This window comes from Coffea arabica, chromosome 11e, assembly GCF_036785885.1.
Source record: "Coffea arabica cultivar ET-39 chromosome 11e, Coffea Arabica ET-39 HiFi, whole genome shotgun sequence".
Classification (NCBI taxonomy): Eukaryota; Viridiplantae; Streptophyta; class Magnoliopsida; order Gentianales; family Rubiaceae; genus Coffea; species Coffea arabica.
The window spans coordinates 13899248-13926363 of record NC_092331.1 but is presented as its reverse complement, the minus strand read 5'-3'; the positions used below and the strand labels follow the sequence as shown (position 1 = coordinate 13926363).

The window sequence follows — 27116 nt, the reverse complement described above, 5'->3', positions numbered from 1 at the left end:
AGAACCAGAAGGCTTTTGTAAGTCGGACATGATGTTAAACTATATGAAAATCAGTTGAAACTATATTTTACTTCATACATATGTGTTAAGATTTGTTGCATTACTGTTATACCAAAAGTCATACTTGAATTGCCATGTGTTAAGAACACAGGTCACCATTCTTAAGTAGAACAATACTTTACTGCTAAGTTCGTTGGAAAACAGCAGAGCATACAAGACTAAAGAAAGGTAAGAAATCTGAATCACAGAGTTTCTAAACAGCACAACATACAAGTATTATGTAGCAGAGCATACATAATGCTAATAAGTCATCAGGTTTCTAATTCTGTCAATAGCAATAATAGATACAGTGACATTGCCCAAATTGCAATTCCCAAGCAAACAAAAACAACACCTAAGAGTCGTTCACAGATTGTGGGAATGCATATAAGTACTTGGCATAACGTACAAATAATACTTAGCAAAAGTATATAGCAATCCAAAAGAATTGAAAACATCATCTAAAAATAGTTATCTAGATGGTGAGGATTGCTATATACAGAACTGTACGAAGTCAGTTTCACCCTGCAAAAGTCATAATTGTATGTACTTAGAACCATATACTGATGCGGCTATTGTTATTGTGAGATCTCGTAGTTGCAGAAGTGGATATTGCAGATGCAGTGACTGCTGGCGTTTGTTGTGGATTAACAACTGCATTTGGTCTTACTCTCTTATTAGTGTTAGCAACAGTAGTTCCAACGCTAGCAAATGGTCATCCTCTCTGAAGCCACAGTACAAAAGCTATTAAACTATTGGCTAGGACAGTTAAAATAGTTAGCAACAGCTATGAAACTAATTTCTGATTAACTATACCTTTCTGGTATTAGTACTAGTGCTAGCAGATTGATTAACTTGAACATTAGCTCCAGCAGTTTGATTTTGAGTGCTTCCATTAATGTTTTGACTTGATACAATCACAGGTATATTTCCTTGTGCATGTTCCTGACAAATCAACACATAAAGAAATTCATTTGTATGGTGTTAATACGCATAAAGATACTGTAATTTGAGATTGCTAAAATTACCCATAGAACAGATCCTGCTAATCCTGTATTGGCAATGCCTCTTCCTGGTCTTCCTCTTTGACTTGCCACCTGATTAGCAGAAATAGGGCTGCCTCCTTTTTCAGCAACAGGAGCTGCTTGACAAGTTTAAGGAGCAACGCTTGCCTTTCACCTACTTGGGGATGCCGTTAGTCAAGGACAGGGTTACATGTGCCGTGTTCAATAGCCTTTTTTCTCGGTTGCGGCACAAGTTATTCCATTGGAGCTCAAAACTGCTGACAATGGGTGGCAAGATAGTCCTTTTATGCCATGTCCTGAGCTCTGTTCCTTTGTACTGGCTCCAAGTGTTCTAGCCTCCAGTGGTCGTGCTATCAGCATTGGGAAGGCTTTGTAACGCATTTCTTTGGGATAATTCTATTGAGGCTAAGAGGGTTCACAAGGCATCATGGGAGAAAGCTTGCTTTCCAGTAGAAGAAAGAGGGTTGGGTGTCTGCTCATTTGACACAATGGCAAAGGCATTTTCCTGCAAACTTTGGTGGAAGTTGAGGGAAAATGAGTCTGTTTGGGCGAAGTTTATGCACAGTAAGTATGTAAAAGGAGCTCATCCCTTTCTAGTTATGATTGATCGGCTGCCAACTTTATGGTGTCGCTTGTTGGAGATTAGGGAAGTCGCCGAAGGGAGCATTCATTGGTGCTTGGGCGAGGGGCTTGTGAACCTTTGGAATGATAAGTGGTGTACTGATGTCCCCCTTGCTAGGCTGGTGCCAGGTGCGAATAAACCTCATCTTTTGTAGGAGAGTTATATAAGTCTAATGGATGGGATGAATAGCGGCTTAAACGATTGCTACCAGAGTGTATAGTGTCCAAGATATTGCAGCTGCATATTTTCCCAGCAAATAGGGACCAGTTGATACAGGCTGCATCATCTACAGGGGTTTTCTCAATATCCTTAGCTTGGGAGCAGATTCATTTGAAAAAGAATTTGTCGACTGTTGATTCGTTGGTATGGTGTCCGGTGATCCCTTTAAAATTTCCTTTTTTGGGTGGAGATTGTTGCCAAAATGGTTTTCGTTGGATGATCTCCTTCAGTGAAAGGGGTTGGTGTTAGCTTCTAGGTATAGTTGTTGTGGAAGTGCTGCAAAAACGGGAAGCCATTTATTTGTAGTAGGACCCGTAGCATCGAATATGTGACAAAACTTTGCTAATCTCTTTGGGATTGCACTTCAGGGCAGGAGGGGTTAATGTGAGATTTGTCAATTGGTTTTTCTCTCATTGCTTTGTGTCACGGAACCATATTCGGGTTCTTATTCCACTTCTGGTTGTGTGGTTTAGTTGGAGGTCACGGAATAAAGCTTGCTTTGAGCGATTGACTATGTTGTCCGAGCATATGATTTTCCAAGTCTGTAACGCTATTGTTCAGTTGGGTGCAGCAGGAGTGCTGAAGAAAGAATATTTTAAAGGAGACACAGACTGTGTTTGGGCATAGTTTGGTAAGATTAAGAGGAGAACAGTCCAACCTCAAGTTGTTACTTGGGTGAAGCCTCCAGTGCACTCTATCAAGTTGAATACAGATGCAAGTGTTTCTATGGGGGGCACTTTTGGTGGTGGTTTAGTTTGTTCGACAGAAGGCAATTTGGTCTTTGTATTTTACAAAGAGTTTGAGGACTACGATGTTATTACAGCAAAAGCTATGGCATTGTTGGCTGGTTTAAGGATTTGTCAAGGCAGGAATATCGCAGGCTTTACGACTTAGGTGGACTCTAACACTATGGTTAGTATGGTTGCTTCCAAAGGTGCTTCACGTTGGCCCTTATGTAGCATTGTTCGGCATATTCGATTGCCAGTGGCGGAGTTAGGGGTCTCTTTGGTCCATACCTTCAGGAAGGCAAATGGGGTTGTGGATGCTCTAGCATCGTTGAAGCTGCGATTAGATGTCATTTTTTCGTCAGAGAAGGCCCTTCCGCCCAAGATTCGGTCTGCACTGTAGTTGGACAGACTTTCAACTCCTTTTGTATGGTTTTGTACTATCCAATGATAGTTCCATGAATGTTAGCATAGTGTTGTGATACTGCTCCACTTCTCTGCAATCTTTACCATCGTTAGCTAATAAAATTAAGGGATGGCATCCCTTCCCTATGCACGGGGATTTTTTTGAAAAAAAGAAAAGAAAAGTTAAAAGTCAACAATATTTTTCAATTGAAAGGTGAATTATAATTTGAAATGAATTAAAAAGAAACACAAGACAATCAAAATTGGATGGAAAGGAGTACATATTAATACCCCCTCTAACAGGTTGGGCACTGGGTGCGTAGCACAACCTACCCACTCTAGTTTGTATAGTTATTAAACTCGACTCGAAACTTGACCCGGAGAGGCGACCTAGTCATCGGATCATTGGTTCAACCGTGGGTTGTGTCGTGACCCCACCTCCCCCTAAGGTATAGCCAAGGGTTTGGCTGACCGCTTGCCCAACTCTAACCAAGACTCACTACAATAAATTCTCAAAATAACCTTTCAAGTCTCCAAATTTAACATCAGAGTTCTCAATTCAACCAAAATTCAAGCTTAGTTACAAACCAAAAGTAAAACGTAAGATACACCACCAAATATCAAAATACAATCTATCTATCAAAAGTATATGTGCAAGAAGATCATTACACTCTAATTCAAACTTATCCGCTCTGGACCTCAACTTTTGTAAGGAAAACAAACTAATGGGACAATCTTAATCCAAGTGAGGTTCACAAACAAGCATCCAAGCAAAATATGAAACACCACAGTTTGGCACAAGCAGTAGCACCTTGGATAAAATAATAAACAGGCTCCATGCAACAGTTAACCATTCAAATCACGGAAATATTACATTTAACAATTTCACATACTTTGCATAGCAATAAACAGTCTCAAGGCATTAGTTCATCATTCAAGAAGCAAGCATTCAATCATTTAAAGGGTTAAATGCAGAAAACACCCACGAACTTTCATGGAAGTTGCACAAAACACCCAGAAATATGTTTATAGGCATTTTGCACCCTAAAAAAACGACCGTTCACACATTTCACGGTGAAACAAAACGCGTGGAAGCCACTTTCTGTCCGTTGAATTTGCTGACAGAATTGCCCTCATATAAATGAGAACAACCTACCATCACTTCTCATTTTCCCCCTTGTATTTCCTCTTCTACACAGATACACAATTTCTACTCATATGGAACACAGTCCAAATAGTTGCAGCTCAAGCAATGCACACCATGCAACAAACTTCAACTCAAGATACAGGTGTGGAAAAAAAGCACCCGTACGCACTTCATGGACTATTCAAAATCCAGGAAGAAAATTCGTCCAAGGGGAAGTTGAGGATGGCCTTTCTTCCTCTCATCTTGAACGCTGCAAAGTCATAGGCTTTTGCAGCGTCCATGGCGGTGTCAAACGTCCCCAACCAGACCCGGGATCCCTTGCGGACCGGGTCTCGGATCTCCCCAGGGCCTCCTCCTTACCCCTCTGTAATGCCCGCCGGGCCCATTTCCAAACGGGTCGGACTTCCCGAGGCCGAAGCGGGCCTGAAGGGATTTTCTGAGTATGGACTGCCCGAAACGGGGCTTTTGGACGAGATGGAGTCGATGAGGACGGTGGGTTTCGTTTCGAATTCGAAGAAATCGGGCTCGAGTTTGAGGTAACGAGAAACGGGGGTGTCGGGTTGTTTTGGGGGGTCTGAAATGAAAGAGCCGGAATCCGACTCGGAAGTTGTTGGGTCGGGCTTCCGGAGCTGATTGTGGTTTTATTATGATCATCGTCGTTGCAGACATCTGCGAAACGAAGACTAAGGTTGTTAAGAAAAGATTCCGTATCATTAGAAGTGAAGTCTCCAAGCAGATGCTGTCTTATGAGCTCCAAAGTTGTTGACTCGTCCGCCGACATCACCACCACACCACACTCGTCGCTGATACGGATAAGTGATCACCCATCCACTCACCCACCTTTCGGAGTTTTGGAGCTGTTCGCCTTCGCCTGTGTTTTTTTCACAACTGCTGCAATCTTGCCAGTGGTGGTTCGTAGCAGTATGATAATAGTATGGGAGCAAAAGAAGAGTAGCGGGTGATGGTTTATATAGCAAGCGGACACGGGCATGTAATGTTTATAATCTGTATTGTGGGGGCTAGGACTTTTGACACACCCAATTTATTATGGATCAATTTGTGGGGCTGACATGATGGGTTTGGAGGAGAAGAAGGGTGATTTTGTCCGTTCAGTTATTATTTGAGGATAAAGTTGTCATTTGAGTCCTAAAATAAACGGTGTATAAATATCCGTTACTTTTCAGGGGACCTTGGGTGCGTTCTGCCTATAAACATATTTGAGGGTGTATTGTGCAACTCATATGAGAGTTCAGGTGGTTTTCTGCATTTAACCCTCATTTAAAGGATACAAGCTCACTTGGAGCCATTCATTCATTCAGTCTCCGCCCACCTCTTCCTTATAACGTCCGACATTTGACAACAAAAACCCCTAGATTGATCATTTCATTTCAGTCATTGCATTCATTCATTTCATTCATTGCATTTCATTCACTGGCCAGTACTCCACATGACTTTATGGTAATACTCAAGTATACCGAAACAATGGCCCAAGATTACCAATCTACCCGACCGAATCCTCTTCGGGCAAGGGTCCAATTTAGCCAATGCGATAAATTACACATGGCTTACATTCATGCACAAATAATATTCAATCATTTGACCATTGAAAAATTCACATTCATTTGGATCGAGTGCGGTAAAGTATACACTCACCTATCAATAGTAAAGTGATCATTGAAATACATTCAATAGTCAAACAAGCCAATACAACACAATAAAGGCATTTAATTCACAAAATAAAAGGAATACTCGCCAATGGATCACAATCGTTTCACTTCAAACCCTGGTTCGTCCTCTTGGACATGCTCAAATCTTGTGGTCATATAATATATCAAGAATCTAACCACTTGAGGCCAATATAAATGCAAAACTATGAGTTTCGAAACTTCACTTAGCCAATAAAGCAATTTGCAAGTTTAACCCCCATAGAGGTGTCAAAAGTGCAAAGTTTTCTTGTTCAAATCTAGGAAAAAAATCTCATGCATGATAGATCAATGTCTCAAGCAACATATAGAGCACAAGGACATCACTTATAGTCAAATTTTTAACGAAAATGGGACAAGACCTTTCAGGTGCAACGGTGGCAAATTCAAGTAAGAAACATTTTGGAGAAAACTCATTTTCCTCCTCTTGTCCCTCTTTGTTTTAGTTCAAACCAACGTACATGTGAAGTTTAAAGTCTTGGCAAGTATCTTGAGCAAAAGTAGGTCCTAATCATTATATAAATTCCAGCAAAAAGTCCAACATGACCTTGCCAATTTCCTCTAACATCCTCACTTTTCTTACTTAGATTCATGGCAAAAGTCTAGTACAACGGATTAACTATACAAGGGAACGTGTAACATGTAATTTGAGACAAGAATCCTACCAAGAAGCAACATATAAAACTCATGCCGTTAACAAGTGTACTGGACAAAAGTAACAAGAATCACAAGCTTAAAGTTAGTTACTTCTAACTCAAAAACATGTTTAGGCAACCATTACCTTCCTCCTTTTAAATCGCTTGGCTTTGGCTAAAATCCAACCTATATGTGAAAATCAAGGTGGTCACAAATAACTTGAGCAAAGTAAGTCCAACTCACCCATACCTCAACTCTCACTCTTGCTCACTTGACCAACAAGAGGAAAAATTCCAGCAACATGTCCCCCAATTTCTTCAAGTTAACCCTCTAATTTCCAACTCTATGGTCATGGCAAAATCACGTTCAATCAAGCCGCCATATCGTAGGGTGAACGGTACATGTCCTACATAAGGAAATCTAGCAAAATTATATATATATATATATAAGGCTCTAAACAAAGCTATATCAAAACTGAAAATTTGCACCTCAAAGTTGGAATTTGCATACCAAATCTGAAAATCCCATATCAAAGCTAGAACATCTCCTATTAAAGCTGGAAATTCAACTCAAAGCTAGAAAACCTCATATCAAAGCTAGAAAAATCTCATCAAAGCTGGAAAATTCAAACTACCATAACAAAACAATGAAATCTTCGATAATCACTTCATATATTGGTTAAATGGCAAGATAAGAGAGAAAGGAGAAGTTTCCTAGTAATATACCTCAAAACCCTTAGATGGATTGCAAATCAAGAGCTTTCTTCGTCCAACAACTTCACCAAAAGCTCACTTCCAAACTTGATGCAAGATTTGTCGGAGTAAATTCGAGTTTTCTCTTGTTTTCCCTTACTATTGGACAAGAATCAAAGCTTGAACTTGAGTTATTTTGTTGTTTCTCGCTTTTCTCCCCAATATTTCGTCCAAGAGGGGGAAATGGAAAGAAAAATGATGAAAAACAACTTAACTAGGATAAAAATGAATTTGGTCTTGATCAAATTTTCATGGATGATCGACAAGTGGCGCAACAAGGCCAATATCTATCTCTTTGTCTCTCTAATGGTCTCTCTAATCACCAAGGTAATCTAGAACTCCTCCAATTAACTCTTAACACTTCTTGTCTTATAATCGCCTTTGCACAAAACTTCCTCTTATCCTCCAAATTTATTGCACACACCTCACTAGTTAATTATACTAATATAATACACTATGAAACTTAGCATGCTCCAAATTAAACATGTACCAAGTTAAATAATACGATAGGAGGAAAGTCATGATTCAACTATTAAAACAACCAAAAATTTAAGGCAAGTAAGCTCAAATAAAAGATATAAAGACAACTAAAATTTCGAGATCCACAGGTTGAGTAGTTCAACCACGGGTTACACAATAGTTATATTATACAATATAATAATATATTTTAGATTATAAAAATAATAAAAAATTTAAGTTAGTGGTTCAATAGGCAGTTCAATCGGATATTTGTTTTCCTATTTACCTGTTGAACCACCAAGTCATTAACTGGTCAACAAATTTCTTGCCTGATCGTTCTAATTAGCAATTCAACCTAATTCTATGGCCTATTAACCGGATTGACCGATTCGACCGCCGAACCAAATCGAATTTTATTACTATACTAGTTTGTATCATAACTTTTTCATGCTAGAAAAATATCCATAGCATAGCTCTCTCGATTCTGCATCTATTGGGCCACGCTATCGAGTCCAGACCCAGCCAAATAAAAAAAAAAGTATGTGTTGGCCCAGAACCCAAGAAAAAGAGGTATAATCAGGGATAAGTAGATTATTCGAAATAAATAGGGGTATAAACAAACAAGTTATTTTAGCTAATGAAAAACAACCAAGTCACCAAATATCAGGTGAATATGGACAGTGCAGAGGCTACTAAGAAAGTTTTAAATCTCTACTTGGGTGTAAGTTAAGAGGTCAAATCCCCTTGCTCATATTCTAAAATCCAGACTTTCCTGGAAATGTTGTCAGCATATGCGTAGGCACCCGTCTGATTCGATGGTGATTCAGTCCCCTTCGAATCTTGTTTGGGTCGATGATGGTTCAGTCTCCTTCAAATTCTACTTGGGTTTCTTCAGATCTTCCCTGCCCCGAATATAGAATAGGTGTAGGTCTATCGCGTCCGGAACAACAAAAAAAATATGGACAGTGCAAAACGTGAACATCTGTCAAATCATCTGCACAACTTGATTGGATGTAACCGGCTAACCGGATGGAGAGAATGCAACTGGTGAAGAAGATTTAATAAATAATTCATGTGGGACGCGTACAAGGAAGTGTCACACGACATGGATTAAAAGGCTGACGTGTCATTAGATGAGGTGTATACGATTGTCCAACAATACTTTTTTTCTTTTTTATTAATGATTGTACATTGTTATTTAGGCTATACGTTTGTCTGTTTTCAGCCATTTTGCTACTCCTTTGTTTTCAACCATTTTTCCCTTTTTCCCTTCTTTTTCGGAATGATCCCTTAACGAAAAATGCTTGATTTCTCAGTAGTTCTTTCATGTTTTTACTGTAGTTATGAGCTTTTTTTTTCTTGATTCAGGCTATAGTTATTAGTTTTTTTCTTGAAGTTAGTGTTCAGGGTACTTTGATTGGCTATGATTTTTCTTACTTTCTTGAGTGATTTTTATCTGGGAAATATGATTTATAGCTGCGGAAAAATAAGTGGAACCGAGAAAAGAAATAGGGGGAAGAAGTGTAAACTTTAACATCCAAAAGATACAAAAGCTGAGAATCAGATTGTAGATGGAAGTTGGGAATTGGGTTTGGTTTAGCTATTTTAAATGGAAAAATGGGTCTACATGAAATGGTGTAAATTTTTCATTTTTTTTCTGAAGTAGTTTGTCAATAATGGTTTGGTACTATGGAAGATTTAAGAGCCATAAAGTGGTGTAAATTTTGACTTTTTCAATTTCACTATATTCAGTGATACCACCAACACAATTTAGCTTAATTAATAAAAATGAACCACTTCCTCACCAAAAGTCTTCAAAAGTTTTGTTTTTAAATCCTGTTGTCAATGTGAGGAATCTAAACGATCTATGATTTCGAAAGCATGTCATGACCCTTAATAGTAATCGGAGCGAAACCCACCTAAACTACTCATTGCCAAAAGCAAAAGATATAGATCATCCTTTTATTGTTATTTTTGGTACCATAATTCTTCTCATTTCAAAGTGATAATCACATTTTCGAGTTTAATTATGCCTAACATAATTTGGATATGATACTGCAGAATCTAATGTAGGTGGCTTTTTTTAATATATATATATATAAATAAAATCACCTTGAGAGCTGGCATCTAGATCACGTTAGATTGTTTCAGTCTCAATTGGTGATTTGGTATACCATGTCTATCGTTGGGTTGAAGAGAATAAGTTGGACAACAACTATGCCTGCCGTCTACATCACCTAAGGAGTGGAAGAGAAAGAAATATGTCTATTACCAACCATCAAAGCCTGCAAATTGATCTTAGAGGCTATTATTAAGAGGGATGCCGGTTGTTCTTTTTTTTTTTTTCCCGAAACGATATATGGTTGTATTCCTTTTCAAAAGATGTACAAGTACGAGCAAATGCTCGATGAAACTTTACAAGCGGTCATTTAACCACTAAGGAAACAAAATTTCCTCATCAAAAGTAATGCCTAAAGCATAAGAACTAAGCTTGGAGCTTAGATGATAGTTATCATTTTGAACTAGACAAAAGGGATGCGGGTTGTTCATCGTTGTGTATTTTGTTGGATCTACTTTATTGATATTTAACATTTGTATATGTTACAGGATCTTTTTATAACAAGTTTTTGGTAAGTAAAAAAAAAAAAAAGAACTTGGTATAGCAGAGCATTTTGGCCCGAATACTTATTACCAAAATTGGGTTTACAACTATGTTTATTTGTTGTTTCCTTCACTTTGTTTTATGTTTTTAATTATCTTTTGGGTTTCTCATATGCATTAGTGATCCTTTGGCAGCCGAACAATCACTGGGCACTGATTACACATAATCACTCATCAAATTATTACAATTATGTAGTTTTTGCATAAAAATAGATAACATAAATATAATATAAGTATAGAACATAAAATATTTTACTTTATGACTTCTCTTTTAGATATATCAACATGTGAACCCGGGCATCTGAATATGCGATTACAAATAACCGCTCATCAAATTATTATCACAATTATCTGGTTTTCGCGTATAAATAGAGAATATAAAATATTTTACTTTATTACTTCTCTTTTAGATATTTAAATATGTGAACCCCGGCATCTAATTAAGAAATTTTGGAAATTCACTAATTTAATACATTTGAATATCACTAATATCAACAGTAAATTACAAATTACAATAATGTCGTATAAAATTATATTAGAAAAGGTTTAAAATCTAAAGAATTTTAAAAAATTGAGCAAATAAAGCTTACAACTCGCATTTAGTCACCCAAAATGGGATGGCTGGCGGTCGGCGTTAAAGTTATCTCGGATGCATTTCCACTGCTTTGCCGTCGGCTGAGACATTGCCACTCGACATGAGTGGTGTGGCATCAAACAAATACACAAAAAAATCTTTCTTTCAAGGAAGGGATGAATTAAATGATACTGGAGGAATGAGTGTAAATGAGAGTTTTTAAGGCCTCTCACCGACATTATGGGAAAAAAAACTCCCATTTAGGGTTTGTTTGTTTGGACTGAAAATGCTTTACGGAAAAAGTTTTCCAGAATTTCTGGTGTTTGGCAGCAAAAGAGGTTGGAAAATTATTTACCCTGGAAAATCTTTTCACGCCATTGGGTGGAAAATGACTTCCACCACAACTTTACTGAAGTTAATTTCGAACAGTTTCACGACTCATCAATCTCATCAACTTTACCCTGGTAACACAGCCTGACTTGCTCCAAGTTGAAAAGTAGCCTTAGATACAAGCATTAAGAGCCCCACACAGTCCATCAAACAACCAGTCCACCTCTGTGATTCAGGGGGTAAAATTCATCAACTAGTCTTCGTTTGAGGTCTGGACCCAGGAGTTACCGTACTAGGCTAGCTATCCGCAAAAGAAAGAAAGAAACAGGAGCTATAGTGAAATAGATTTCACTGTGCTCCCAGGACCTACTGACTTTAAAAGCTGGCAAATTTAAGCAGTTAGAGCTAGGAGTTGTTATCAAGTTCTTGAGAATTTACTGTAATAAATCTGACGCTGTACCTATCCTAAGCAGTATTCATGGCTGTTGCTTAGGTATGATACATCTCAATTATAACTATCCACCCCATACTAAAGAAACATAGAGATTAAAACAATAGATCGTCGTTGTCGCAAACTACATATAAAAACATCTATGAAAATACAGAAAGATATACAATGAATCTTGCCATTTTAGAAGTTTTTTCAGAGGAGGAAATTTGGACAAGTGAAGGAGATGAGGTTCGGGAAGATTTTTTAGCAGAAGACTTTATAAGCATCAATATCGAAGCACTAATTTTTCATGTGATGGTTCAATTAATGACTAAATCATTGCTGAAACAAGTTTTATGAGATTGCATCCTCTATGCGATTGGTTGAAAAGATAAGATGAGTTCTTGATACTGCAAGTTCAATTCAAATTTTGGGAATTGGAAGAATTTAACTTGCAGATTGATAATGGTAAATCAGATGCAAAGATGGGCTGAGTGAAACATAGGTCGAAGAGTTTGAATAAATATTTTATAAAAATCATAATATGATTATAATGGATAGAAACTAAAAATAACTTGTAATGAGATGAATGTTTTGAGAATAGAAAAACATTTGCAACATATCAACAAACATTTAAAAAAAAAGTCAGAAAATATTTTCATTGATAAACCAAACACCGGAAAATTATGAAAGAAGGAATTTGGAAAATATTTTCACTAAATAACCAAACAATGGAAAATGATGGAGAAGGAAGTGATTTTCCAGGAAAATGACTTCGATGAAAAATATTTTCCATCCAACCAAACGGACCCTTAGAGTATTTATTTTCCTCGGCCATGTTACACGTTTCTCGCTGATCTGCTTGCTTACGTCACGCTAGCTTAATTGTTTAGTTTATGTGGGGTTAACCTTTATGACCGGTTTCAAGGGTTAAAAACAAAAAAGTCTCATGTGGTATATCTAATACACAAAAAAATCATCCATAATTTCAAAACATATAAAATGACACATCATATTTTGAATTAAATTGTAAACTAACAGAATTCGTTAAACTTAACGGAATCCGGTAAATTTAACGGTAAACTTAATGGAATCCGGTAAATTTAACAGCCGAAACCGTCATTTTCGTTAAATTTAACGAATTCTGTTAGTTAACAATTTTATTCAAAACATGAGATATCATTTTGTATATTTTGAAATCACGGGACGCTTTTCTGTGTATTAGATATACTACATGGGTTTTTTTGTTTTTAACCCGTCTCAATTTCAAGTATCAAAAACTTTGGCAGCATTATACTTGTGGCCCTCAGTGGGTCCGACAAGCCTTTCCAACTGTCCAATACCTTTATGCGTCTAAATGGGTTGATGAGGGAGTTATTTTCACAAAAAATATTCTTAAAATGATTCAATTTCATACTTTATTTCCATAATAGCTTTTTCTACTATCCATCCGATCAGATTCAAACATAAACGAGAAAAAGGGTAAACCCCTTCATTAGTCATTAATACAATTCAAAAGAATTCATCTTCCCCTTGTCGACTATAACACTCTACTCTGAATCCATCTTTCCCTTCCTAATTATATTACTCTATTTTATCTGTATTTGTCATTCTACTATAACTCTACTCACCTAAACAGTTTTGGATACTTAACATAAATCTAACAATATTTTCAAACATGAGAGCAAAATCTAAAATTCGAGTATTCATATCTGGTCTAATTGCGGTAATTTTCTCTTTGTGATGCCCTCCTTCTTATTAAAAAAAAAAAAGAAGAAAAACTCACTACAAATGTAGGTAAATTGGAATTATCACCAAACACAAGAACAAAATCTAAAACTTTGATTATTCATCTCCGCTCCAATTACAATGATTTTCTCTTTCTAATACTCTCTTTCCTATTAAAAATAAAAAGAAAAAAAAAGGAAAAAGTCACTACAAATCCAGTGAAAGTGGAATTATCAGCATGATTGCATAGAACTCTCCTTCACTTGTTCATTCTATTAACTTTTTAGAGCTTTAGTTTTGATTTTGTTATGTTGCATTGGGTAGGAACTCATTATGCATGTGGCTATATGAGAGGAATGGTAAGGTTGAGTAAAAAGAGCCTTACGCTTTTTATTTTGGATGGAAAAGAGGCTTCAACTTTTATTTTGGGTGGATACTCGTGAATTTGGGACCTCCTGTGTTAGTAGTGGTGGTGACGATTGAATTTGATTGAAAAACATGGAGGAGGTTGCTCCTTGTTAGGGGATAGGTCAAAAGACCACATTAGTAATAAATTTTAGGTTAAAATGCAGTTTTGCTACCCAAATTTTGACACATAAGCAGTTTTAATCCCTAAACTTTGGACAAAAATAAATTTGGTACCAAAACTTTCAATATTTGAGCACATTTAATACCCTTAGCATTTTTTTCCCAAATTGCTACTTGAAAGAGTTGCGTGATAGTCATATGTTTGGAAAATATTGTATAAAAAATGTCAAAAAAATGTAAAATATCTTTCTGATGCTAAGGTGAAGATGAAATACAACAAAATAAGGAGAAAAGAAATAAGATGAGTAGAGTTAGGCAAGTGATTAAAGTTTTTAAAATATCTTTCTTAGTATTTAGTGTCAGAAGGATATTTTACATTTTTTTGATATTTTTATACAATAGTTGTCGGACATGCAGCTATCATGTGACTCTTTCCGATAATATTTTGGAAAAAAATTGTCAAGGTACTAAATGTGCTCAAATATTGAAAGTTTGGATACCAAAATTGTTTTTATCCAAAGTTTGGAGATTAAAACTACTCACTTGTCATAATTTGGGTATCAAAACTACATTTTTTTTCTAAAATTTGGAGTTATATCATTGTAAGAATATTTTTTGAAAAAAGATTATTTTGGCAAAAGATTCTTAGATGAGGTGTGTATATTTTGTGGGGCCGACAATATCCACAAACGCCGCATTTCGCTGGCGACCACTTAAAAGATGGCGTGTTATCGGATTGGATAGGGCTTCGTACCTATTCAAAACCACCAATGGGCCCACTTTTTTTGAAACATTGGCCTGTTTCGATTTCCAAACACGACTCTCCAACACTAGTAGGCGTGTTTAGACAGGAATAATTTGGCAAAAAAAAATATTATTTACTTACATCACAAATATGATTTTTTTAACACATATTTTTATTTTTTAATTATATTTTTATTTCAAATATATCATATTACAAAAAATACTATAGTAATTATATAGAATAATATTTTAAATAATTTCCTATCCAAAGATAGCAACTGTTTTCTTTTTCTCTTTGAAAATAGATATTTCTTTCACTATATTTTACATAATCTCTCGTCTTCATTCATTACTTATTTTTTTTCACTCCTCACTCACTTAGTGTCTCTCCTTAACGTTCACGGTTCATATTGATGCCGACCTAACTTGATGACCAAAGTCTGGACACATTCAATTATAACACTTTGCCTTAATCTACTATTCTATGTATAGGAATCTAAGCACATGGAATCCTCCCTTGGCCTCAATAATTGAAAGCTGCCATATGCTTACCTATCAAGGGTTAAATTTACAATATCATTTCGTTTGAGCCAAAAAAGTTCATTCTCCATAATTTGGAGCAACCTGGCTTCTGCAGGACACAGTTGCTAAGGTCCTCTTTCCAAAAATCGCAAGAATGTCAGATTACATTCCGTGCCATTTGCTTGCCAATGTGCTTTTGATGTTACCATGTGATTCTCTGCTACGATCCAGGTGCGTTTCAAAATCATGGCGCGCTTTAATTGATAGCTCAGACTTCATCAAAATGCATCTCCACAGAGCCCACCAAGAAGCAAATTCCTCCAATGGGATCCAAATTATTGGCCTGAAACAAAACACCTTCTACACTTTAAATTTGGATCTTGAAGCTCATAGCTCTAGAACTAGTGGAATCGCCAAACAGCTCAACTGCCCTTTGGATTACTCTGGCAATGAAGTTCGTTTGATAGGATCTTGCAATAGCCTCCTCTGCTTGAGGTATCCTTACAGACGTGAAATTGTTTTGTGGAATCCATGGATTCAAAAGTCTTGGAAATTACCCTCTTTCCCAGTTGAAAATTCCATGTATGGTCGAGCTCCTTTTCTTCTCGGGTTCGGGTATGACCGCGTGAATGATGACTACAAAGTGCTGAACAGGATTAGCTCTACAAGTCTATTTGATACAGATCGATTGAGCTGGTGTGATGAAGTCTTTGTTTATAGCTTAAAGATGAACACATGGAGAAGGACGGAGCATTTTCTGTTTAAGGTGTCCGACTATGACTGCTATTGCACTGTAGATTGTGTACTTGCCAATGGTGCATTACATTGGCTCATGAAGGAAAGGAGATTGAATGGCGTTAGTTACATCATTTCCTTTGATCTTAGCAGTGAAGAATTCCGGAAATTGCCTTGTCCAAGGTATCTTGAAAATTTTGTTCACCAGAACCTGAGGGTCTTGAATGGATGCCTTTGTCTAGTGCCCTATTATAAAGTAAATGGAAGATATGCTGCTGATTTATGGGTAATGGAAGAGTACGGGGTGGACAAATCTTGGGCCAAGTTAACTTCTGTTACAATGCCTTTAGGTTCGAAATTTCGGAGCTTAACGCCTCTAGCTCTGTCAAAGAACAAGAGGCAATTGCTTTTGCAGATTGACGGAGAAAAGCTCATTCTTCATGATCTTGAAACAAAATGCATTAGTGATTTAGCCATTAGGGGCGATGCGAGTTACTTTCAATCATCATGTACATGTATTGCAAGCCTTGTTAGGCCTTTAGGAACTGATTAGATTTTCAGAATGAGCTGCTTTTATTGCTGTTATGCACAATGTATTCTTAGTTGAAGGTTTTGTTGCTAATGAAAACACCTGTTTCTAGCACATCAAAAGCTGTGTTTAGATGGTATTGTTTCATTTTGCAACCTATAAGTTTAATGTTCAAAAATTTTCAACAAATCTTGATGTTTTATAACAATTGTGCTCACAAGATTCACGAGTACTTTTGCTGAGAAAATTGTACAAGTCTACATTCCGGTTATTTAGACTGTGATAAGAGAATCTCAAAAAAATACCAACAAGTGAAGTTTGTAAGTATATACAATTTGAACCTGCTGGAAAGAATCTAAAGAGCATATTCTTTTATTTTACTGTGAACGTCCTGAGAATTTGCGGTCCTCCCTTAGGAAATAAGCAGTAAAAAATTAAATGAATTGAAGAGGTTGCTGAGAACGCTAAGCTGTAAAAAATTAAATGAATTGAAGAGGTTGTTGGGAACGCATAAATTGTAAAAAAAAAATTAATTGTAAACCTTAAGGAACACGAGGAAAGGATCCACCACATGGGTATGGAAGAAAAGTAGCAGAAAATCAACAATTAAGACCTCCCCAAGTTGAAGAGAAGGTAAGTAATGTTTATTAAATTTGGATAAAGACCATGTTTATGTTTATTAAATTTGGATAAGACCTCCCCATGTTTATGTTTTTTAAATAATTAGATAAATTATCAATGTCAGAGGAAAATGTTGTCTTTGGGTCTTGCATTATGCGGCGGGATATGCACCTCCTTGTTTGATTAATTTTGACGAACTGCAAAATAGTCACTTTTTTATGCAACTAATTATTTGCTTAATTATTTTCACGAACTTTTGGGTCACTATTTGACTATTTGTTCCGTTATGGACATGGATTTTGCGTCATAATAATATTTTAAATGCTAATATAGGAAAGTGACAGAAAATAAAATCCGTGTAAGGACATAATTTTCATATATGTAAATGTGGAAGAAAGAATCGAAAGAAATTATAAGGGAGCAAAGAATTGGAAGAAAGTAACCAACCAAACTGTGATGAAATAAAGTGCTGGAAATGTCTATGCCATAGTGGTATGCTATTCTATTTCTTTTATTTACTTCAAGAGTACGACATTAAAAAAAAAAGATAGTGGTTTTTTTGTAGGGATGATTGTGAATATATTAGGGGTATGAAATGAAATAGTAAACAGACATGCAAAGATTAGATTTTCAGTTTGTCCAGATGAAATAGTAAACAGTTTTCCTCCACTGATGAGTTTTATTGTGACTTTGTGAGTAAGGCAGTGGGAGAAAATGGTGGATAATCAACACATAAGCCTTCTTTAGGACTTTAAATCCTATTATTGATTCCGTAGCCGGAATGTTTTTTTCCTACTACTCCATTGTTTTTTCTTTGGTAGGACTAAGTTCAAAGATTTAATTTAATTATCAAATTTTCAAAGGGGAATGACGTGCACGGGATATGCATACAACAATAAATCTTAATCTACGATTAAGTTTTAAATTTATAATTTTCTAAACTACCTCACATGCGATTTTTCACAAATACACGGGTCGCGAGTGAGAATAGGCTAATTAGGGTTGAACCCACAGAGAAGATGGACAACTACCGATACTGCTAAAGTTTCTCTATTATTTAGACTATCAACAAATTAAACCAAAAAAATCTAAACTACTAATGTGTAGAAAAATACAAAGGAAAGCTCCTCTGTTAATGCATGGAATCCCTATCTACTCATGCTAGTCCAACTTCTCGACTAATTAAATACTAAAATCTCGACTAAACTATAGCATAATTTCCTTATATACATGCTATCTGCTTTTATCGGTGTACCAACTATACCTATAACTAACTCATATCTACTTTCATGGTTATGCAATTAACTACAGACTCATTTACTTCTATGAAATTACTAAAAAACAAGCCACAAAATTGCACATCTACTTTCGTGAGTGTACTCCCTAGATTTAACACTTCCATGAATTAGTGCCAAATTTCAATTTTCATTGCAAATCTAACATCTTGAGATTATAACAATTAATGGCGAGTTAATCATGATTTTGAGAGCAAAAGTGCTAAATAACTTAATCAAGATAATAGCCCAAGATAATTAAAAAATTAACAAATAGCAATCATAAATAATTCATCCAAATACCCAAGGCATAAATTTTAAAACTACAACATCAGCATAATATCCAAACTAAAAAATTCACTAAACATTGAAGTAAGAACAAGATAAAGAGTTTGGAGAGGAGGATAACCCTTGTCATTAGAGCCTCCCAGAGTGCCCCTTTTACATCCCAATCTTTTTCCTTATTCAGCTTTTACAAGAATGGATGTATAACACAAGACCTAAATTAGTCCCATAAACTAAAAGAAATGAAGAAGAAAGCCACAAATGTTATGGGTTTCTGTCTTGCCTCAAAGGGAAGACACAAACTTTTTTATTTCTTCCTTTTGTTCCAAAACTCTCTCCCTCTTTAAAACTAACTAGAACTAAAAGCTTGTCCTAAGACTAAATGCTCCTTTATTTATAATTTTCAAATCTCATGAATCTTCCACACAAAGTCTCTTTTGTCTTGAAGAGCCAAAAAGGTGAAATGGAATGATATAAAGTTGACAAAAGTTAATAAAAGCTGATGTCTTTGCCCCAAAAAATAGCTACCAAAATGTCACAACCACTGCAGAAAAGAATGATGAAAAGTTGGCTTCAAGTTGCAGAACTTGCAATTTTTTCCCGCTTAAGTATCTGATGCGGTATCCGAAACGAATTTTACTATTTGGCGCCGTATACTGCTAAACACTCTTCTTCGGAAAACTCTCTGATGAATATCTGACGCGATTATCTGGTTTTACTCCCTTAATCCGATGTCATACACTGTTTAACACTTTTTTTAGTGGGTATCCGGTTTGGTATCTGACTCGAAATTCACTGTCCGGCCGCCCCCGTATACTCTCATCCAATCTGGTAATGGCGTTTTGTAAACAGCCCCGGATTGTCCTTACTCCTTCATTCCTACCAAAAATAATAAACTTTAACAAGTAAAATGAGATGAATTGACAAGCCTTCTCAAAGTTATTCAAGAGCATCAAATATTGCCAAAAAGGGTCATTCATATTGTCTTAGGATCTCAAAATTAAGTATAAATGAACTAAAATATGTAAAAATTATTAGGTAAAATGAACACTTGTCAGGAAAAGAGTAAGAAATGACATGTATTACATTCACCATAGATTTAATTTAATTATCAATTTTGTGAAAGAAGTAAAGTTTAAAAGTGGCATGTTTATATTATTGTACTCGTCACCTATTTATATGAAATTTGGTATCACGTGAAGTTGGAGTACTACGCCTTACTGTACGGAAATGAATATATGTTAAAAGGGATGTCAATGTTGAATACAAATTCTAGCAGGACTCGAATGGTATATAATAATGTGAATCTTTTGTTTTGTAGAATCAAAATGCAAGACAGCGGAGGCATGTACGGAAAACAATCAATATTGAATTGTAATGGTCACAAAACATGTGTTAACAAGCTACAACTTCTTGTGCAAGTTGCAGAGCTGTAAAGAGAAAACACAAGTGAAAACGTGGGTGAAACATGGGTCAGGTCATGTTTTAGACCCACCTCGACCTGACCCACATTTTCAATGCTTTATTGCAGGCTTGACACTTCTGACATGATTTTGGAAATTGTTTTGTTTTTGCATCAAATTGAGTTGCGAATTTCTTAATGATGGAAGCTAAATTAACTTTTGCACAACATGAAAATTATAGTCCTTTGAATTAACTTTCTAATACATTATGAATCATATCATTTGGACATTTGCAAGATGAAAATTGATAGAAATTTTCCTAACTAGTCAAAACCCTAGTTTACATCTTGATAGCAAAAACGCATGACTGTATTTTGGTTTTTTGATCCTCGAAACTTTGAATTGGGCTTCGATGTCTTATAATAGTTGTAGCTCTTTGTCTTGTCTTTAAATGGTTGAAGAACCATTTCAATCCAATTCTTATAGTTCAAATTATAGCCAAAGTACCATAACGTGTTAGGACAGCCAATCTTTTCTTCATTGTTACTTGATTGTATTTTACATTTTTTTATCATATTGCACATCATGTCACTTGAAATCATTAAGAATCATCTGAATAACTTCTCATTTCATTCCAATTAATGATTGAATCATTAAAGCCTACAAGATTATGAAGTTTTTACCACTTTATCCATAGAAATGCAACTTTTGTTACATAAACTACAAAATGCAAAATACGGTAGAAACCTTGTTATTTACCTTTAAAAATGACTAAAATACACCAAAAACTAAGTAATAAAATACATTAAAGCATGCAAAATATATACTTATCAATAAGATTATGAAACTCTGCTTAAAAAAAAAGGTAATTTATTGGAACTTCAATCTGATAGAAGACAATATTTTGGTGTCCATGGTTTACATTTGTATGTTACATTATCGTTAGTTATTATTTATTGCCTCCACGAACCTCCTCCCATCCTGGGCATATTTTTTTTATTTATTGAGATTTCTTTCTAGATCTTAGTGTCCGTTTGGATGGTGAGTATTTGAGGTATTTGTATCAAATTTTATTGTAGCTTATTGTAAAAATTTTATAAAAAATTTGTGTATTTTAGGGTTTAGAGAAAAAAAATATTTTTTCTTTTTATTTTTCCTTTTTCTCCTCCCTCCCCACACCACCGTAGCTCTTCCTCCTTCCTCCCTCCCTGCCGTCGGCTACTACGCCACCACCTCACCCTTCCCTCTCTCTCTCTCTCTCTTTTTCCCTCCCTCTCTCCCTTCTCCTCCTCACACCTCTTCTCTCTCCCCTACTCCTCCTTCCTCTCCCTTCGTCTCTACCCCCCTTTCCCAATCCCCTAAGAGAGAAAATAAGGAGGGGGAAAAAGATGAAGAAGGGAAAGAAAGGAAAAAATTTGTGTATTTTCAGATATGTTAGGATGTGTATATTAAAAATTGTGGAGGTGTTTTTAGAGAATTATTATAGATAAAATTGTAAAAAACTTGTTTATTAAAAACTAGGTAAATAAACACGGCAACCAAATAGACCCTTTAATATATTCGAAATTGCAACCACACAATAGCGCCGCCCAACCCCCTCTCCCCCCCAAAATGCCCACAAAGAAAAAAAGAGAGAGCCATCCCAATTCTTTGTTTTTGGGTCCTTTAACTATTCCTTATGGGTTACTAAGAAGCTGAAAGATTTGCAAACCTTTCTACCCTAAATTATAGCTTCTTTGTCTGACCACTTTAAGTAATAACATTATTGTTTAATGTAACCCACAGATCTAAAGAAGTGTAGAAATTTCCCTCTCTTCTCTTGATATTGATGATTCCATAAGGCTTTCTCCCTCCCCCCTCCCCCACACAAAAATGTTTCATAATTTTAAGTTTGTAATTAGCACGAGGAAAGCTAGAATTAATCTATGCTCCATACTAACATAGCATTGTCCAATTTATATAGAACTTTTCCTGTTCTTGGTTGACATTATTTGGTTGTAACATGAACAAGTTTTATTAATCAATTTGTAATTTCAAGCTTTGAGATGATTGTAACTCCCAGCTCTTAAGCATCTATTATTATTGTGGTCATGGAGGAACAAAAGGAAAATTTGGGGTTCAACATGAAAATGCTAAGAAATTAAGTATTGATGTGGAAATTTTAAAAATTTCAACTTAGGGGAAATGATACACTTTAGATTTCTTTTTCTAATCTTCCAATTTTTACTTCTTTCCTGCCTCTCTAAGCTACAGATTTGGAGAGCCAAGACCAAATTACAAGTAGGAAACTTGATCATCCATTGAAGATTACGTCGATTGAACTCAAATATGTATAATAAGGAAGTCTACATGAACTACTAACTGGGTGAATTGTTGGTTCATGTTTCTTTGTTAATATTTTACAGAATTGGACCTTTTCTTGGATTTAAAAGGTAAATGAACCGAACGTTTTAGGAAAAGAAAATCCAAAGTGTAATTCATTTCATGTCAAATTGTGAAAATGTGTGCAAATATATACTGCTAATATATGGAAAGTATAAAACTACAAAACTGTTCTACCATGTCTGAAGATTAATTACGAACCAATCGGTATATTTCAACTTGCAGTATGACGGGTTTCAAATATGTACTCAAATTTAATTTCAAATACTTCCGTTATCTACAAGTATGCAGGTTGTAGCTATAATATAAGGAGTATAAGGGTAAATCTCACAGAGATCTTGAAATTCAATTACTAGGTCCTTACTTCACTGTATTATTTAGACAACAAACACATTAGGCAATAAATAACAATTATGTCAAACAAACTAGAATTGTAAGCTAAATTTGAAGATGAAAACCTTAAGGAAAAATTATCAAATACAAAGTTTTAGGGTATAGATTCCACTAATGGTCAAGAATACAAGTGAAATGACCATTTTCTTACTAATTACTCTTGTCTTGTTAAGGATTCATTTCCAACATTAATCAAGACTCACTCTCATGAAGAATTGATTGTAACTAGCATCATTCTTCCTTATTCTTGTGATGAAGATATAAATGCTAGTTCATATAGTTCATGAAATGCAACAAGAAAATTCACCCAAGTATATCACTATTCTCATGTGTCTATTTCTTCAGTTCCATTTATTCTTTTTCCATCATTATTAATCAATTTTATTGATTAACAACAACTAAATGATTTGTAATTGGTGATCAAGTAATTACAAATGTTAAAGCAAGAACAAATGGACTAACAAATACAAGATCTAACAAAAATACTTCACACACAACTCATATTCAAGGTTCCATTATTTTCATCAATTCCCTATGCAAAATATCTAGTTCATCGTGAAGAAATAAGCAACAAAACACAAAGGTTCCATGCAACAATTCATATTGACAAGGCCAAAAAAGAAGAGTTGAGAAAGCTGAACCAATGAAGAACAAACCTCTTCAAGATTGATAAGTATATATTTTATGTATTTTAAGTGTGTTTTATTAGTTAGTTTTGATGTGTTTTAACTACTTTTATAGATAATTAACTAGGATTTTAGTAAAAATATGCATTTTGTGGTTTAAAGTGTAAAAATTGCATTTCTATGGATTTTAAGGGTGAAAACTTCATGTTTTTATAGGTTTAAGAATTCAGTCATCAAATGGCATGCATTGAAAAGATAATTGGATGATTGATGATGGTTTGAAGTGATAAAAATAGAATATGAAGTGTAAAAGAGGAAATGCAATCAAGAATAAAAGAAGCAAGTTTCACAGCTTTGACACCATATGATATTTTTGTGACGCCCCCACTTCTCCCTAAGGCGAACCAAAGGGTATCCGCGGGACGCCTGCCTAGCTCTCGCCAGGACTCAAGCAATTCCATTCATGCTTATTACCAGTCTACACAACACAAGTAAATAACTTAAATACAGTAAATGCGGAAGCGTTCAAGCTGAACAATAGTCATCCATTATCCAACCCGCACGACGGGTGTTCAAAGTACATCATAAATCCCAAATATACATCACGCCCCAAATGTTGTATTTCAATTCCAAAAGTACAACTCAAAACCGAGCGCATAGCCAAAATATAATAGAAATCCTAAACAAAAGTACATCAGGAGAGTTTCTCCAATACATCTCCGAGTTCAATCCTGCTAAGGAAAACAAATCTACAAGGTGAGCAAAACGCTCGTGAGGCCAAGAACACACATGCAAGCACGTAGTCTAGATAACAGTCCCAAATAACAGTTTAAGAGATAATTACAAATAATTAATAAAGCCAGTGAAAGTAAACAGAAACAATTCAAGGATATAGTAGCTCTCAGGAGCTAAGTTCCACTTGCTGCGTCGATGACATTCGTATACCTCCCCGCGATGACACTCCGTCAACCGGGTCGGTATTTCTAATCCGTAGAACTCCACTAACTTCCCATCCGTCCACCGTACACCGCTCCGGGCCCGCACAACATTTATAAGGCGATACTCCACGAGTATGCCGAGCAAGATCTCTCAATAGATCAAGCTTATCATGTGAATCTCATGGCTCACCGAGGTTCCCGACCAAACCCATGCCGGCTCGAGTTCCAAGGTTGGCCTATGAGTTTGGGCGTCCCCCATGTACATGTAAATGTCGAGGAGATTCACTCCAACGACGTATGCACTCATAGCATACCAAGTCATGTATACAAGTATTTGACAGGTCCAAGCATGTAATTCAGGATATGTAAGTCTAGCAAGTCAGGCCAAGCATGAATCAATTATTTCAAATGAGTACGAGTGTGATAAAGTACACACTCGACTCCATTTTATCAAAACCAGGTAGATTAAGCAAGACAAGCATGTATCTAGTTCACAGGAGTTCAAGTAAACATGCACTTGACACTCACCAAGTAGTAAGTAGTCTCAACCGAAATTTAAGCGTTCACCGTGGGATCCTCTTGAGGGTCCTCGTGTGCGCCTGAGCAAATAATAGTGAAGTATCACTCATATATCTCAATTATCAAGGTAGATTGTACACTAGTACAATCTAAGGAAATTTCATGAAAACGAACCTCAATTACTCGTAAATCGAAATTTAAATGGAGTTTCTTAAAGTACACGGGTAATCGAGTTTTCATTTTGGGAAATCAAGTATAAAACGTTCAAGAAATATTGAAAGAATAAGGAGTACTTGAAAACTCCCTTCCCTTGGAATTTGGAAAAACTTCAGGTTTGATACGATACTTTGAAAAATCGTATCTCACATTCTACATGTCAAAAATTGGAAAACTTGGTGCCATTGGAAACCTCTTTGAAAGTACTAAAAGTTCTTAGAAGACACTTTTCCATGATTCTAAAGGAAAGATACTCAAAAATGAGCTCAAAGTTACTGTTTCCTGGCATTCAAGGTTGTGTCGGGGTTGGTTTTTCGCTAACTTTGGAAATCCGGCAAAATTCACACGTTCCGAACCAGCCTCTGAAATTTGTAACTCAATTAAAGTTATAAGTAAGGTTTATAACAGAACAAGCAGATCAAGAATTGGAGTTTCGAGCACCTAGATACGGTAGCTCAAAGTTTGGGAAAATTTGAAACTGTTGAACAAATTTCCAGATTTGAGTTTCCGACTTTGGGACTTTAGTTAGGTATCGAAATGGACTTGGATTGGTACAAAATTTGGTAGTATAATACTCCTATATAAATGGCATCCCTCTATCTAATTTCATTGAAAAATGCTTTCTGAAAGGTAGTCAACCAACCAACTAAAGTTTCGAAAAATTCCTAAGGCCAAACTGTCTTGAGTTTTTCATTCTTCATTTCCAAACATTTGGCCTAGAAAATCCTTCAAACTTGGTTCATTTGTGTAGGCAAAGCCTAAGGAACATTCATGGTACATTTGGTAAGTATTTATCTCCAAGAAATTCAATTGACAAGTTCACACCAAGTCAAGTATCAAATCTGCCTAGAATTTAGGGTTTTCAAGAACAGGGCAGGTTCCGTATTTTGATCACAAATCACTCAATTCAGCTCTGAATTGAGAATGATTGGTGGAATTGGAAAAAACATTCGTAAAGCTTCAATTTCTCAGAAGAAATCATTTTGAAATTCAGCACACAACTAGCTCAAATTTGAGCCTCAAGTTGCAGCTTCTGAACTTCGTTCCAGGAAAACAGAGAAACAGAACAGTCACCTTTAAATGGTTGGTACGGGCTGCTCGGATGGAATCTGGGGTTGTATTTTATACCGTTGGAAAGCTGGGAATGTCTAGTTTCAAATGCTACTAACAGCACTCGATTTCAACGTCGGAGTACAGAGTTATGGATGAAAAAAGCGAGCTGTCTGAGCATTACGGGAACAGTTTTCCAGATTTACTAGCTTCACGAAATTAATCCATTTGACCAACCAAATCTCAACATTTTTCAATGAAATTTTATACACCATCTATACAACATATAAACATCATATACCAGCCATTAAATCCCCAAAATTCTGCAGAAATAGGTACGTTCAAAGCAGGGGCAGAATCGGAACTTTTTACCCCATGCACTCCTTGAGGTTTATACTAAGAATACACCATTAATCTACCATTTTGAGCACTAAACCAACTTTAAATCCATCATCAAGCATGAGATCAGCCCTCAAGACAAAGGTGGGAGTTCATAGAGCCCACCCATTTCATTTTACACCATAAACAAGCTAACCAATGGCATACTAGAGCTTAATCATGCAATATAACTTCCACAAGATAAGATTCTATGAGTTGATCATTATGTACCTCCTTGGTGTGCAAAGACCAGAAATTTTGGCCCTCCTTTTGTCCAAGAAAAACCGTGAAAGCTCCCTTCCTTTATAGCTTAAGATGATCCTCTAGTGTAGAGTTAAGTGTTCTCCAATTTTTGTGTGAATTGGGAGAGTTTTTGTGAGGTTTTGTGAAGAAGAAATGAAGAGCAATGGAGTCTTGAGAGAGGAGGGTGGTGGCCGGCAGTTTTCGGTGAGGAAGAGAGAGAGGGAAACTGATTTTTTTGAAGCTTCTTAGAGAAGCTTAATGAATGGTAGCTTGTG

At 35.9% G+C, this 27116-nt stretch overlaps 1 protein-coding gene across 1 annotated transcript; it reads left to right on the top strand.

Moving 5' to 3' along the window:
* The first annotated feature begins 15403 nt into the window (after positions 1 to 15403).
* Positions 15404 to 16537, top strand: LOC113718089 (F-box protein CPR1). The gene has a single exon (XM_027243009.1). The coding sequence runs from the start codon at positions 15404 to 15406 to the stop codon at positions 16535 to 16537; it is 1134 nt and encodes a 377-aa protein (XP_027098810.1).
* Positions 16538 to 27116: the final 10579 nt, after the last annotated feature.